The 14,907-nt window shown below is 39.6% G+C and overlaps 1 protein-coding gene and 1 long non-coding RNA gene across 4 annotated transcripts in view; one reads left to right on the forward strand and one right to left on the reverse strand.

Moving 5' to 3' along the window:
• LOC121077947 (kazal-type serine protease inhibitor domain-containing protein 1-like) lies at positions 1-13,510 on the reverse strand. The gene is made up of 4 exons (XM_040573621.1): positions 10,363-13,510; positions 4,939-5,099; positions 3,186-3,330; positions 1-2,325 (listed from the first exon to the last, which is right to left on the reverse strand). The coding sequence occupies exons 1-4, from the start codon at positions 10,817-10,819 to the stop codon at positions 2,129-2,131; spliced, it is 960 nt and encodes a 319-aa protein (XP_040429555.1). The 5' UTR covers positions 10,820-13,510; the 3' UTR covers positions 1-2,128.
• Positions 5,086-14,907, forward strand: part of LOC121077950 — a 26,122-nt gene continuing 16,300 nt past the window's right edge. For all 3 annotated transcript variants that reach the window (XR_005824378.1, XR_005824379.1, XR_005824377.1), the window contains exons 1-3: positions 5,086-5,165; positions 9,600-9,737; positions 13,504-13,664. This is a non-coding gene — a long non-coding RNA (uncharacterized LOC121077950). The remainder of the gene's footprint in view (positions 5,166-9,599; positions 9,738-13,503; positions 13,665-14,907) is intronic.

Below are 14,907 nucleotides of genomic sequence, written 5' to 3' on the forward strand. Positions count from 1 at the left end.
TAGACAAATCTAGTATGTTTAATTTAGAACCTTTTTTTCTATAAATGTTAGTTTGTTGTTTTTTTTTTTTTAAATAGACATAGTTCATCAGGCCAAACAGTTGTAGTCTAGTATTTGATACAGTTTCGGTACACATTTTCTCATTCAACTATTGTTTTCTTTCTGTTTTTTTCACATTACATTAGCAATTGCAGAAAGCCCTGAAGAACTCTAATTTGTTTCTATGGCTAATGATTTCAAGATTATTTTCTGTGCCATGTTCAAGTCTATGCCAATATACATTGCCACAATTTAGTGAGTGGTTTAGTAATCCAGTTCATTCATTTGCAACACAGGTTGCAATTGATCTTGAATGTATGACTGTAGATTAAATAGTTAAAAAACACCCACTTAAAAATACGATTCCTACCAGACCATTTTATGTTCAAAGTAATAGATAGCGAACAAACACAAAACCTTATTATACATAACACTAAGACCAGGAAGAGCCCAAAGCAGCCAAATCAGTGGTTAAATCTGTAGTCATTTCATACTCCTAATTATAGCTTATTAATCTTTTCAGTTATGTAGTGGTGTGGTTTGTATTCATGAGTTGACAATATTCCAGGAACTCTAAAACAAAAGAATCTATTCCATGTTTGTTTGTTACCTGTACAAAGATCAATAACACCTCAGGGCAAACACAGTCTATAGCCAATCTCTTATTCAAATTGCAGGAAAAAATATGCCTAATGGCAAAAAAGCACAAAACAACACAAAATTATTGGAGGAGTTTGAGAGGCACTGTATATACATTTAAAAAATATACAGTAATCACTGCATGTTTTTGTGCATTGGATAAAGATTACAAATACTGAGGCTTAAAATTAAGGTGCCTGAACTTTTGCTTCCTTGTTAATGAGAGACTTCAGTAACTTGCTGCTATTCATCTGTCCTCGGCCACTGGGAACCACCAGGTGTAAAGGCCCTCCAGAAGTGGTTTTCATAGTTGGGTGTCTTCCATCACCCATTAGTGCAGAGCCAGCCTTCATGTATATAATTAACAAAAGCAATTACAGACATTTTTCAGGGTGATCACTTGACATTCTGCATTCTTGTGTTTTTGAATTGCATTTGATTCGCTCTTCTGGCGCATGCTGATCAAGAAGTGACTGGGACAATTTGAAAAATGTGTGTGTGTTCTGGTGGTTTGCAGAAAGAAAAGCCTGTTCTCCTGCTTGGCATTTCCAGAACTGTGGCAATGCTGTAGCACTTCAGTTGAACAAAGTACAGACACTGGAGCAAGTCTCAGAGCAGACAAGGACAAAGCGGAACAAGACAAAGGACAAATACTGGCTCTCCGTGTGTTTGAAAGGTATGCACTGAGCTATGGAACAGCCATCTTCCATAAACTGCAGTCATTCCCCCCTCTTCAGAACATAAATAGCAATCCCAACTCTTAAACTGTTGCCTAGGCCTGTGGGAGGGAGCTGATGCTGGTAGGAGTAGCTCAAGAACTGTTACAAAAAGAAGTCAAAGGGTGTGCTTGTCTGCTTGGATGCACAAGAAATCTTTTCTGGGTATTGCAAGTAAAACAGCATTCACTTGCTTAAGATTGTGATTCAAGTTTCTATTAAAAGTAGACAAAATAGCCCCCCAAAAGATAAGTAATTCACCCATGGTGAGACTAAATAAGGAAAACTTAAAATGAGAAGAAAAATCTTGCTGAAACTTATGAGAAAATAAGAACTAAGAAGATTAAAGACTCTTTTCAACCTTCAGACCTAGGCTTGTTGCCGTGTGAACAACCTCTTGATATTTCTCAGTACATTAAAAAAAATAGAAATTGATACATAGTGAAAATTTTGTTTAACTAATGACATTTTTGGTAGACAAATTAGAATGATTTAAAGAAATTGTAGAATGATAGACATTTAAAAAATAATATAAATTTTGGTCATTTCAGGATACTCAATAGACAAGTACACATTTGAGAATTTTATTTAACAGTTTAAATGTATGAACTTACAACTGTTCTTATTTCTAGTAAGTAACATGATACACTTCAGCCAAAGCTGAACTCCAGGCAGGTGGGATACACGAGTGAGTGTGTGTGTTATCAGAGGCGCCATTGCCAGCACAGAGAATACTAGTAAATATAACATTGTGAAAAGTATTGGACAATATCTGTATAAAAATTATTATTCAGAGTCGTTTCAATTTCATAGTCCCCAGATTCATATTCTTCTTCATCCTCATCATCCGAATGGTCATAGTAGTCCCCGTAGTCAGTGTCATAGCTTGCACTTCTACTGCCAGCAGTAAATGCAAATGCAGAAGGTGAACCTGCACAGCAAGACATAATTGAATCCAGATTAAATTAGCTGTAAACAGGAATGAAGAGGAGAGTACAGTTTTAGGTAAGTACAGCAAGCTCAATATTTCTGAGTCCTTGTTAAGAACTATGCCTTCAATCATCTGCAAATCCTACAGACCCAAAAATACGAGCAGAGCTAATAAAGCTTTGAAAACCACTGGCAGGGTCAGTGACAAATGAAAAAGCCTTAACTTGGGAGGCAAATACAGACAGCGTCTGTATCCTGCATTTGCCAGCAAACCATCAAGTTCTCACTGGCATCAGAAAGATGTTAGCCTGTGGGACTGGGCCCAATGCAAACAATGTAAAGCTGTTTCTTATATCTTTCCGAATGCTGTTGGTAAGGAACAACGGCTGTTGCCATCCTAACTTTTGGAAAAATAAGCAGATAAACAGAACTGCCGTAGTTTGAAGACTGCCTCAGATCCAGCAGTTGTTCTGGGTGCAGAGTTCCTAATAACATCAAAGGGCTTCTCTAGGAGGAAGATAGAATGATATGTTTCAGATCTGTGGCTATAATCCTCAGCTATTTTTCTGGAAGATGGTGTCATTTGCAGCAAAATATTATGATATTAACATGTCAGTATTTTTCTCTTCCAGAATTCACAGGCACTTCTGAATTAAAAATACCTAGAACTGAATCTCTTCCAAAGGATAACGTAAAAGAAAAGCAGACAGAAAAGTTAAAATATGGAAATCTCTAGGTCATTTCTCATATCCTTAATTTGCATTTGCATTCTGACAAACCCACACCCTTTGCAGGCTGCTTGTCTTTCTTAAACATTTTATATTCTTCACATCCAAATAAAAAAAACAAAACACAATATACCATCAATGACTTTCAATCTTGCAGAGGCATATGTTGCACCATACTTATTTTTGGTATGGCAGATGTAGATGCCTTCATCTGATTTTTTGAGGCCTTGAATCTGCAGCCAGCCTGTCACACCATACTTCTGAGGTCCACCTCTTGCCTTTTAGAAGAGAAAGAAATAGTGAAGTAGCTAGGAGACGTGATAATAGTTTTCAAAATAATTGTGTCCAGATTTAAACATTGTTCCAAACTTTGCTTTTGTTTAACATGCACTGCTATCATGCTTTGATTCTCTGTTTGATTCTGCTGCCATATATTTTAATTTCCTACTTTCTCTGTGACTCTTAGTTCATGCTTCCCCTGCTCAGATCTTTAAACTTTAGTGCCCTTCACAGGGCTCTAATTCCTGGTCCTTTTGATGCTTCTGCTTCCCAGCAGTCCTCATGCTTCTTGTCCTGGCACCACTTCTTGCTGCTGCTTCAAAGCACTGCCACTTGTTCTGGAGCTCATTAATTTCTTCAGGATGAGAGTGGCGTTTGAGCCTGAGCCAAGGGGCCTGACCAAGCTGACACTCAGCATCCAAGTTTTAACAGACAGAGCATGAGTTTTCACAGTTTGTGACAATCAGTTTCAACTGGCTTGTGCCAAAGCCTCTTAATGGGGGGAGCTTTGTTTTTCAAACAAATAATACAAATACAAAACAGGTAACAAGTGTTGATTGAGATGCTGTCGTGCTCACTCTAACCTAATGAGACAAGTTAACAAGGTTCGGTTTAGGCTCTGAATTGACCAGTGTTCGGATGGGGCTCCATGCACCGTTGTTTCTAAGTCCACTAATTCCACATATATTCATGCTCTTTTTGCGTGGATCTGGATACATTTCTAAATAATTTAGATACTTAGTACTATAATAAGGTATTTCTGTGCTTTTTCTGTCTATGTTTTTTTCAGGTTGTGTCCCATGTCCATTGGATCTTTTAGCTTTTCAGTTGTGTATCCAGAAAGCTAGATTTGCCATTCACTTCCCTGGGACACAGTCTGCTCGTGTTCTTTTGCCCACCAGAGGAGGCATGCTGATACGGCCTTCAGCCTTACTGCAGTCTGCCAGTACATCTGGCTTTGTTAGCTCTTCTCCCCAGAATGTTATTTCCATTTAAAAAAATTAGCATTTTGATTTAATTTTAGCTCAAACTTTCAGGCTATCTCTGCATTTGCTCAAAGCCCTATCTAATGCCATTCTACTACTTCCCCTCAGATTAAAACACAGCATCCTCCATAAAATGAGCACATTTCTTTGTTTGCTTTTCGAACACGTCAAGGACTGAACCCAAATGGCAGGTCTCCAGAAACAGCATCTTGCAGAGGAGAAGTTGAGGTATCTGCCAGAATTATGCTTCGGCATCAAGAATAGAAAAACAATTGCCAACAGCCATCCTTCCCACAATGCACCTTCTTTTAGGTAGTAGCTTAAACATTTCTATTTTTATATCGATTCATTCTTTTCCAGAACGATTCCTATGTAAGGAGAATCTTGCATCTTTTCTTTCCCTGAAGATGGATGGATGGTACCCCTCCTGTTATTCCTTCTGCTTGGACTGCCACAGCAATGATCCCTGCACTCACCAAAGTCAGAATTCTTTACATAATCATAGGGCCCCTGTAGGATTTCTATTTATTACAACAGTACTGTATCCTGTAGGAGAAATTCACTGCTTAGCACCCCTACTCCTCATTCCAAACCATAAGACACGGTAAATGCAAGTTTTACCTGTACTGAGATATGGGCATCATCTCCTGGCAGAAACATTTTATTCCCCTTTTTTTTCCATTCAAGGTGTGGCATAGGATAGGCTGACACCTCACAGCCAAAAATGACATCATTGCCTGTGAAATTCTGGACGTCCTGGGGTGGCATAGAAATCACAGGAGCTGCAAAGACCCAACAGAGTACTGGTTTAGAAGACAGTGAACAGCATAAACACAAAAGCGTATAACGTAAATTCGTGTTTTACATGATAAAACTAATTCTCATGTTTTCAGTCTTGCGCATTATGAGGAGCCACATGATTCTGAGCAGCTTTTAAAACTCAGAAAACTGTGTCCCATTAAGGGTGAACAGGTATTTTAAAGACACGTCTTTCAAAGTACCTGCCTGTCCTTTCTCTATGCACACGATCGTGAAACTTAAGCTGAACTTAAGTGTAGTTTGTGTCCCATGTGCTGTCATCGTGGGCTAGACCCGAGGCCCATCGTTTTAGCAGCCAGTACTTTAGCAGCCAGACCTTCAGAGGAAAGTACAAGAAGTTCTGTAGCAGCCCGTCACAGAATAACTTGATCACGGACAGTAGTACTTCATTTCTGTTACGTTTTGATTAGCTTAAAAGCTAAAATGCTGAGATCGCTAGCTTATCAAAAATTGTCTTCTGGATACCTCATTGCCTTCAACTTGCTAAAGTCTTGTTTCTCTCCATAACCTATGGAGCGCATCGCAGCAAGTTACAGAATCACAGTGTTAATAGGTTTCACATTTATCCTCACTTGCTATCAATTTCGTCTGATGTTCTTGTGTTAGGAGACATGAGCAACAGTAGTAATCCAGTTACTTTATAAGTTTTTATGCTTATTATAATTATCAGATTACCATGTACTTGTTTACTGTTATTCTTTTACCTTCAACCTCCTTCTCCATTTATTTATTGTCTCTGAATGATTCTCTTCGACTTTTTCCCAAATAAAAAGCTGACATTAACCACGAGAGGGAGCCAGACCAGGGATTTGCAGACATTAAATAAAAAAAAACTATCGTCTGATGCACTCGGACTTTTATTTAATTATTGCTTTTGTTTTTGTACATATCCCAGATAATTAGAAATAGAAAATTCTAGTAAATAATTAATATACTTTGACTCAAAATATTTGAATCAATGTGTACAATATTTATGCTTCAGCATCTGAAATTGTAACATCCTATTCCAGGTTTTCAAGCAATGTTTCTTATATCTGTGTCAGTTTTTAAGAATTGATAACTGCAGAAAATATCAAATATATTCTACCAAAATTACTTGAAAAGCAATTATAAAGGAAAATATCAATTTCCCCTTTTGTTAATTCCTCATTAAACACTGCCAGTACTCTTCAAAAGTAAGGTTTTCAAATTTATTAGCCCTTAAATGCTTGTTCTTTCATGAGAACGGTACATTCAGAACCTCTATATCATTGCAAAAATCTCATGTTCAAATCAGGATTGCCTGAGTATCTTGGATGAGAATTTTTTTGCCTATGAACACAGGGTCTGACATCAGAACACACTTTGAAATATTAAAACTCAGTGCAACTGCACTGCTTTTAATGATGCGTCCACTGTAGTTAAGCTTCAGGTGTAAGAAAGAAAGCCAAACGTTACATTGACTCACATTAGTTCTTTAAATTGTTTCTGTACAGAGGCAACATACAAACTTGCTCACAGGCAGATGTTGACTGGTTAGTACCTTTGTTCTGGCGCAAAGGCCTGTGTCCTGTGACAATACTGACAAGACCCAGGTATTCCCAAGAGCAGAGCCCTGCCTGTGTGCCAGGCAGGGCTCAGCCATGCGAGGCTGTGGGCTCTGCCTTCACGACACCACATAAACACATCCTTAGCCTCCAGGACACGAAGATCTCAATTACGAATCTACCTTACAGACATGAGAAGTTTGACTAGCACTGTTTACCGTGCACAGATACTACTTCCATGCTAGAAACAGCCATTTCTTCAGTAACTGTGAGCAGAGTCCATTTGGTAGCTCGCATGGAAATGTCTAAATAGGGCCCAGGTCTCACCCAGCTGAGTACCTCTAAACAAGTACTTAAGGCTTTGCTGGACCTGGGCTCACAAGGACTGGCTTCACCTGAGATCAAACCTGCAGCAAGAAGGAAAGATCACAATTTTGACCAAACTAAACTGCCTTTTCTGAATCTGAATGCACAATGAATACTTGCATTATCTACACAAACTTGAAGTACCTCCTGAAATAAAAAAAAATTATCTTACAACACCATTTTGCTGTATGTCAATGCAGAAAAATGAAGTCACGATTTAATATTTTAACAGCAATGTACAAACTTCATTTATGAACGTTGCAGAATTTGTGTTCAGCCAGATTCTCCCATGCATATCTGTGTGTTTGGTTTTGTTTGTTTGTTTGGTTTTGTTTTTTAAAATTGTCTCTTTAAAAACAGGTCTTTACTGGAATGATTAACCAGTCATTTTGATTCCTGGAGCAGATAATCTTTTCTTGATAATTATAGACAGCATTCTGATGCCTCAGTGTCTGGAGGTGAATGCGCTGTAGTTGTGCCTTGCCTTTTATAATTCTGTTCACGAACTGTCCTCCTGTGTTACAGAAAACATAAACCAGAAGCCAGGAAAAATCAAAATTCTGTTTCACCTTTCATAATTGACTTTAACCCAATACCATTACAGAATAAATCATTATATAGTACCAATTTTTTGTTTCTTAACTCATTCATTTTTGCTAATCTGTCTGATTTGATGAAAATGGCAGGAAATTTGGCAGATTCGGGTTTTTGTTGTTTTTTTTTTTTACTCTATCTAAACTTTAAATAATTACATTTAATTTCAAAGAGCAGCACTGCTACTTCTGTTACTTCATTAAATCATCAGCAGTAAAGCTTTGAATGGGGATAGACTATGCGTGGAGAATCTGTTTATACTCACTGTACTTAGTAACCTTGGTAAATTATTAGATAAACTGATCAAAACTAACATTTAGGAAGGGAAGGGCTTTTTTCAGGGTTACTTTAGGGAGCTAAGCCTTTTTCTTCCCTTTTTTTCTGGCGATAGACGAAAGATAAAAGGCTGTGCTCTTCCGATGAAAGGAGTTTATTGTTATTTATTTATTCATTGGTTGCTGTATACAATTAATCCTTTTGGCATCAATAGGAAACAGCAGATGCTTTGAAGGAGAAATAGCAAAACAAAGTACTTGGAGTTGACTGAAGGTTATATTTATAGATTGGTACCAAAACCCCACAGTGTTTGGTGTTTGTTTCTCATGCAAATCGGAGTCAGTGGAAAGCGAGTGCCATGGTGAGGTTGCTGGTCTTGGAGCCAGACTCCCTGTTGCCTTTTGTCATCAGCTGCAGCCATGAAAAAAGAGAGTCTGAATCACAGCGCACTCTCACATGCCCACTGCTGCTTCAGAGAGCTGCCGTGAAGGAGGGGCTTACTGGTAGACTCCTGCGGGGGACCAAGGCATCGTGCCCCCATGGTAGTATCTCTATATCTCCTTCTGGGTCTAAAACAGAGCCTACAAAACGTGGTCAGCAGCTGCTCAGAGAAGTTGAGAAGAGGGACGCTTCTCCCTGACCCCAACGAGCCCAGCACCCACCTCAGGCTCAAATGTGCTGCTGCAGCTGGGCTCACGCACCATCTGCGTGCTCTTCTCTGCAACAGCCAAGGTGACAGGCCCTCATTTTTCTTCACTAAACTCTGCACAGCAGTGAGATGGCTGTGAGCTTATCCCCACGCCTCTGTGCAATTCAGCAAGCTGAGTCATACCAAGAAATTCCTCTGTGTTCCTGGAGAGAGGGGCCAGCCTTTCTGGGGACCAAGGGAAGCAGTGGGAAAACACTGGGGGTGATGCCTGCATGCAGAAGAGCTGAGCTTGTTCCTCTTGCTTGATGAGCAGTGTTATGCACCTCAGAGGTAGCTCCAAGGCCAAATTAATGCTTTTTGGCCAGGTCTGTTTAATTAATTAGAGCAAATCATTGCTTTAAGCCTGTGTGCCAGAACAGCAACCTTCTCTGCTGCAAAGGTAACTCTGCTACTTGAATGGCACTTCAACTGAAATCTCCCTGAAAGGGTTACCTTGCAAGAACTAGTCCTATTTTCATGCCAAATAAGAGAAACTACCCAAGGGCAAACAGGCTTTCAATCATACCACGAGCTGGTGTGCAGTGAGTTTTCTGAATGTCTCTTTACTGACAAGCCTCACTTCCCGGCTTAATGCCCTAATGGCAAATACGGGATTCTTCAATGGATGTTTCTTTTGGAACTAGAAAAAGAGGAAAGAAGTCTGGTATTAGCTGCTCATCACTCTTCCTTTTAAGTATTCAATGTCCAGCGTTCATTCAATATAAAAGCACAGCATATGGTCTAAATTGGAGGCAACAGACTGCTAGCAAGGAGTGAGTGAAATGGACCTGAGTTACTCTCATACATGGACCTTTGCCAGAGATGCAAGTTTGGATTCCCACAACTGTGAGCCATTTGTGACTCAGAAACCTCTTCTACTGATTTCATATGAGAAAATATTTCATGAACTTCCTTTTTTTTCTTTTTAAAAGAAAAAAGATTTCTCATTTGAAAAACAAACAGCCACTAAACTGTTCACTTTTTCCTTTTCATTTTATATTTATCTGACTTAGGTGAAAGGTACCCAGGAGTAAGGACCTGTAATAATGTGAAGAATGAGAACAGCATATGAGCAGCAGACAGCATTCCCCTCTACAACCCGGCTAAGAATCCTTCCGCTAGCAATCATCGCAGAGAAATATTCATGCTCTGTAAGTGTCTTTAGGGAAATTGTTTGTTTGATTTTGTTCTAATATATGGATTTCCATTTCATAGGAACCTAGATTTTATGATGATTCCTTAATTAGATTATTTTGGACATTTTTGTTAAAACAATAGACCTACTAATTAAGCCCTATCTGCTTTTTCCTCTACTTCACTAATTACTAGATATATATACAGATAGGTACATATATGCATGCGTGTACATACATGCACATGAGTAAGGTCTGCTTTGCAATCACCACTTTAATATCAGACCAGTCTTCATATAATAATAATTATTTGTCCAGTACTCCCAGACTTTCCAACTCTTCATCCACTCCCAACTACATACACAATTTTTGTAAAAAATATTCTCTGCTCTTTTAAAGCAGATTTAGTCTCTTTGTATTGTACTGGTTGCCATGTGATATAAAATCCACTGGGTTAATACAGAGGCTTATAACTTACAAGTATTAGCTACTGACCCACATTTTCCACAAAGTAGTACTGCAACAACATAATTAGAACAAAAATGTAGCATTTGCTCAATGAAGTTAAGGCTAGAGCATCCAATAACATATCTAAAAATTGGAATGAGGTTTTTTAGTTTGAAAGTGACTCTGTACAGGTTACCTGATTCACAGGGTCCTTTATGTTTCATGCTGATATTTCTCTTAGTTGCATAAGCCTTGTTGAATTGACAGATGTTCTCATAGGTTTTCCCTTCGGGTCCGCAGATGCTCTCTTGAGACTTGCACACACACTGGGGTTCAGGGACTTCACCAAACCTGGCTTCATCAGCATCCAACCTGCACTCGAGGTTGTCCCCGCATTGCCCATAAAAATGATTACCCTGGTCCAAGTCACAGATCTGACCTTCCACGTTTCCACATTCAGGACAGCAGCCACAACGGTCCAGTACAGTCCCGGCTGGACAGTCTTTAGGCTCAGAGCAAAGTGCCAACTCACATTTTCCGCAATCATCTCCTTCCCTTAAGAGCCTCCACCAGCCTCGATGGTACAAGGCAGGGAAACCGTGAGAAACCTGCACCAGTACTACCAGCACTGCTGTAACCACCGGGGGCTTCATCTTGAGAATGTAACAAACAAGCAGAAAAGGTCCTTGGAGTAAAGCCAGGAAAAAAAAAAAAACAGCTTGTGAGAGAAAAACGTCACAATCCTTTTTTGTTGTAGAATATAAATTCTACTGCAAACACAGGCTTTAAGAAGAAATTAGCATCAGATTCCTAATCTGGAACTGATAATAAAAATGCATACAAACCCACCAGCTTTTCTCTAATGCAGTTTGGAATGTGAGTATTGCTTGCACAGAAACCAAACTGCCCCTTCTGACAGCTCTCTGAAAAGCTGTTTGCTCAGTGTCTCCTTCAGCCAAATTTGCAAAGCGTTGCTCTACTGAAACAACATTATATTGCAGCTATTATACAAAGGGGAACAGAGAAAGTTAGTGCAAAATGAACAAATTAACTGATAAGAGGATTTTTTAATTATCATTTTGCTCATCAGTTGACAGAGATCACAAAAAAAAAGATAAACATGGGTAGAAAGTAACACCTAATTTACCAGCGCTCTAGAGCTGAGCTAGTACTGGAACAAGGTTTAAAACCAAATTTCATCCATTATTGATCTTACCTAGGGGTTTCTGAATTAACAATTTACTTACAGGCTCTTTACAAGCAAGGGACAATCCAGGACAGCTGAAACTGACTTTGAAGTCTTGGATTTAAGAGGAGGGGTGTCTAGATCCATTAAAGAACTCATTGTTCTCTGTCCATTTAGGTTCTTTTGAGCATTTATGGGTGCCTGTGGTTTGCAACCCAAAATAATGTGGGCCACATGTTTGGCTCTCAAAACAAAGTGAGAATGATTTAGAACATACGCCAACATAAACAAGCCACTGCAGCATCTTCAGACACACTAGAAGGAGGCTTTGCTAAAGTTAGATGCATCATTTATCTTTTCAGAGCACTTTTCTACCTCTGTTTCTTAAGGTGTGCTTACACTGAATTACAAAGGAGGATGAAAGAAGCGACAGTTACTTTTGCTCCACTTTTTCCTTGCCTAAATTTCTATCAGTTTAGGGATAGGGACCCGCAGAGCCGTTTCTAGCCAGGTGTTGTGCTTGTCTCATACCAGAAAGCTTCCCTCCCTCCAGGTCCTGAGAGATGGCTCATCAACAGACCAGAGCCCTCAGTTACCATTGTTCAGACCATGTGAGTTCAGTGCAGATGCATCTTACTGTCAGAGGTAGAGGTGAAGCATACCGGACTTATGGAACCTGCAAACATGGCTACAGAGCACAGGTCAAGAATGGCCCCTCCCTACAAATATGCCATCTTTGTGTGCTTGTTATCTAAAATCACATTTTCAAGATACACGCATATGACTAAGACAGTTTAGTGAAAAAAGACTAAGAGAAATCACACGTGTACCTACTTGTCCTAAATATACACAAGTAGCTTCTTCTGCTCCTTTTGTATCCATGGTTTACTGAAGCACCGTGAAGGATGCATTTTGTTGTACCCCCATTTACATCCTCTGGTCACATCCATTAAGACAAATCTCATGGGAACATGTGTTTACTTTCCATCCTGAACATATTTATGGCTTTTCCCAAGTTTAGCTTCATATCTTCTGCACCAACTGAGCTTGCCTGAAGTGAAATAGGCTGGTTCAAGATCACTTCCTCCTACTGAACTGCATATAATGCAATTTCCCTCTGACCTCCATTGGTGGAGCACTTCTTAAAGCCATCCTAGAGAGACCTACAGGGCCTTTCTCATTGCTGAGTGATGGCTGGACTAATTCATTTTCTGTACTGCATGCTGGCTTTGAACACAGAATCAGACTCTAAAGGAGTATATTATGTGTGTAATTGATGCTTTTAACATTCAGAGTCAGATAAAAAGTAACCAATGAATTTAATGGGAGATTGATTTATTGTCCCACCTTCTTATGCTTTTTAATGTGTTTTATTTCACACTTCCTCATCAAATTCTAATCAGACATTTAGTTTTTCATTATAGAATCTACTCAGCACTATCTATTTTATTGTGTCTACAGCTGTAGGGGATGAGTATCTAAAGATTCGCTGAGGCCCATATGAAGTAAAAAATGTTTGTAGTGGTGAAAACATATATACAAAGCGGAGCCAAAGCTAGGAGGGGCTTCAGGCCAGCACTACTTCCTGCATCCTGACATTAAGGAAACCCATCATAAATTTCCTAGAAAACATTTTTTACATTTATCTGGGTAATGTAATCTGAGTTCTTGATGGATTTAGCCTACAAATTAAGAACTGGGCATAGGTGTGGTCTCATTTGAACAGCTGCCACTTGGTAGGTGATCTACAGCTGAAGGTTATTTTGGCCACTGATAACTGAGCTCACCTGGAACAAGTTGGAGGGGGGGGTGTAAAGCAATATGGTGCAACAGAGAGAATGGACACCTGCCCCAAATGTCTTCTGTTAGCAGTGGCAGTTGTGATGAGCTGAAAAGAACATTTCTGTAACTCTCTATACAGGATGGATATGTGGCAGTACAGGAAAAGGTGGGAGCAAGGAAAAAGAGTGCAACTGGGTTTGAAGAGGCATATCTGAAGGGACTTTTCCACCTGGTTCAGTAATAAGATGCATTATTTCAGTATCTTTGTATTCCCTGAAGCTTTCTTTGGTGGGTTAGGTGAAAAAAGCATTGATTTTTTTCCCCACAAATCCTGATTTATTTTCACTCTAAATTACTCCCTGGCTCCAGAAAGAAACACAAGTGGCAATAGATTAACATTGCTGGTGGAACAGCAAAACAAGCACAGAAGCACACCGTCTCCTTTTTGGACACCATCCCCCAAATGCTGCCTGGAGAGCTGACGAGCAGTGCACCTGAGGCCAGCATGACCCCTCTGGTGAGGGGAGGAGGTGAGCAGCTGTGGTGCATGAGGGGAGCTCTCTACCATCAGCTGTAAAATAAGAATGGTTTGGTGAACAACTTTGTTAACAGCAGGTTGAACAAAATTACTGTTCCCTCAGTCTCAACAGGCAGGGTAGTGCTGAGCATGCAACATACTTTTTCTGGCCTTTTTCCTGGTGTTTCTGTGTAGCATGGTAAGTAGAAGTTCTACCTTTCCCCTATGGAAGAGGCAATGGGCAGTGAAGAGGCCTAGTAAAACAGCCCAACTCTTTCCATACCCTCAGACTTCATCTTCTACCAGGACATGAGAAAGGTCTTGCAAAATAACTCCTGTAAGTGAATTGTTAAGGAAATTGTATTCCTATTCATTTCCTGCTTTCTTCTTGGGGCCGGTGTTACGCTAAGCTGCTGAGTTGTATTGCATTATTCTGATTTGCATGGTAATAGATAAGGTACGTGGCTGATGCAATTTGAAATCCTGTTGCTAGTGATTCCTGAGGTACCGCTTTTTCAGATGAAGTATGTTTCAGGTCTTCATTCTGTATCTGTGTCAGGAGAAGTTTTACTTAAGTAAGGTTTTCTGAATCTGGCTCCTATCAGGCTCAGACCTGGTTTCTGCACAGATACACAAGAGCTCTGCAAGGAGTAATGACAAAACAAGAAGTTTTGAAGTTTCCCTTCTATCTCCTCAGTCCTGCAATGGTTTGTTTTGTCGAGCGGGTGGAGTTAAGAAACATTACTGTTGAGTCTCTTAGGTTGTACTAAGTACCTGTTCTTGAGTTTCCTTTAGAGAGAGTAAATCTTAGCTGACTCAATATGTTTCCATCCAAGAAACCTTATATTCTATTACATGCACACGCACACAAAAGAAGCATTAAAGAAAACTGATGTTCAGCCCATTCTACTGGGTAATGGCAGAGAGCAGGTAGCCAAGCCCATTGTGTATAAGTCCTATAAAGCATTACCTGATACTATACCAACCTCTTAGGATAATTTTTCTCCCACAGTATCAAGAATTGAGCTTCATTATTTGTTTTTGTAAAAATAAGGGGCAAATGGTGGAAACTAATGACCGAAGAGGCAGAAGTGTTTGGATGCCATTCGTGGGTTTGCATCAGAAGTGCTGACCAGCAGTGGCATGGGCAATCCTGGAATCTCCAAGTATGTTCTTTTTTGGTGCCAATCGTATTTGCTGACACATTGCTTTCATGAATCTCATCATTAGTGCTGTAAGCACATGAAGTATAGGTT

This window comes from Cygnus olor, chromosome 14 (assembly GCF_009769625.2).
Source record: "Cygnus olor isolate bCygOlo1 chromosome 14, bCygOlo1.pri.v2, whole genome shotgun sequence".
NCBI classification, from domain to species: domain Eukaryota; kingdom Metazoa; phylum Chordata; class Aves; order Anseriformes; family Anatidae; genus Cygnus; species Cygnus olor.

Coding starts and splice junctions, on each gene's coding strand:
- LOC121077947 (XM_040573621.1), bottom strand. CDS start 10,819: ATGAAGCCCCCGGTGGTTACAGCAGTGCTGGTAGTACTGGTGCAGGTT. Junction 5,100..10,362: donor TAAAGGACCCTGTGAATCAG/GTAACCTGTACA, acceptor GGGTCTTTGCAG/CTCCTGTGATTTCTATGCCA. Junction 3,331..4,938: donor ATGCCCATATCTCAGTACAG/GTAAAACTTGCA, acceptor CTCTTCTAAAAG/GCAAGAGGTGGACCTCAGAA.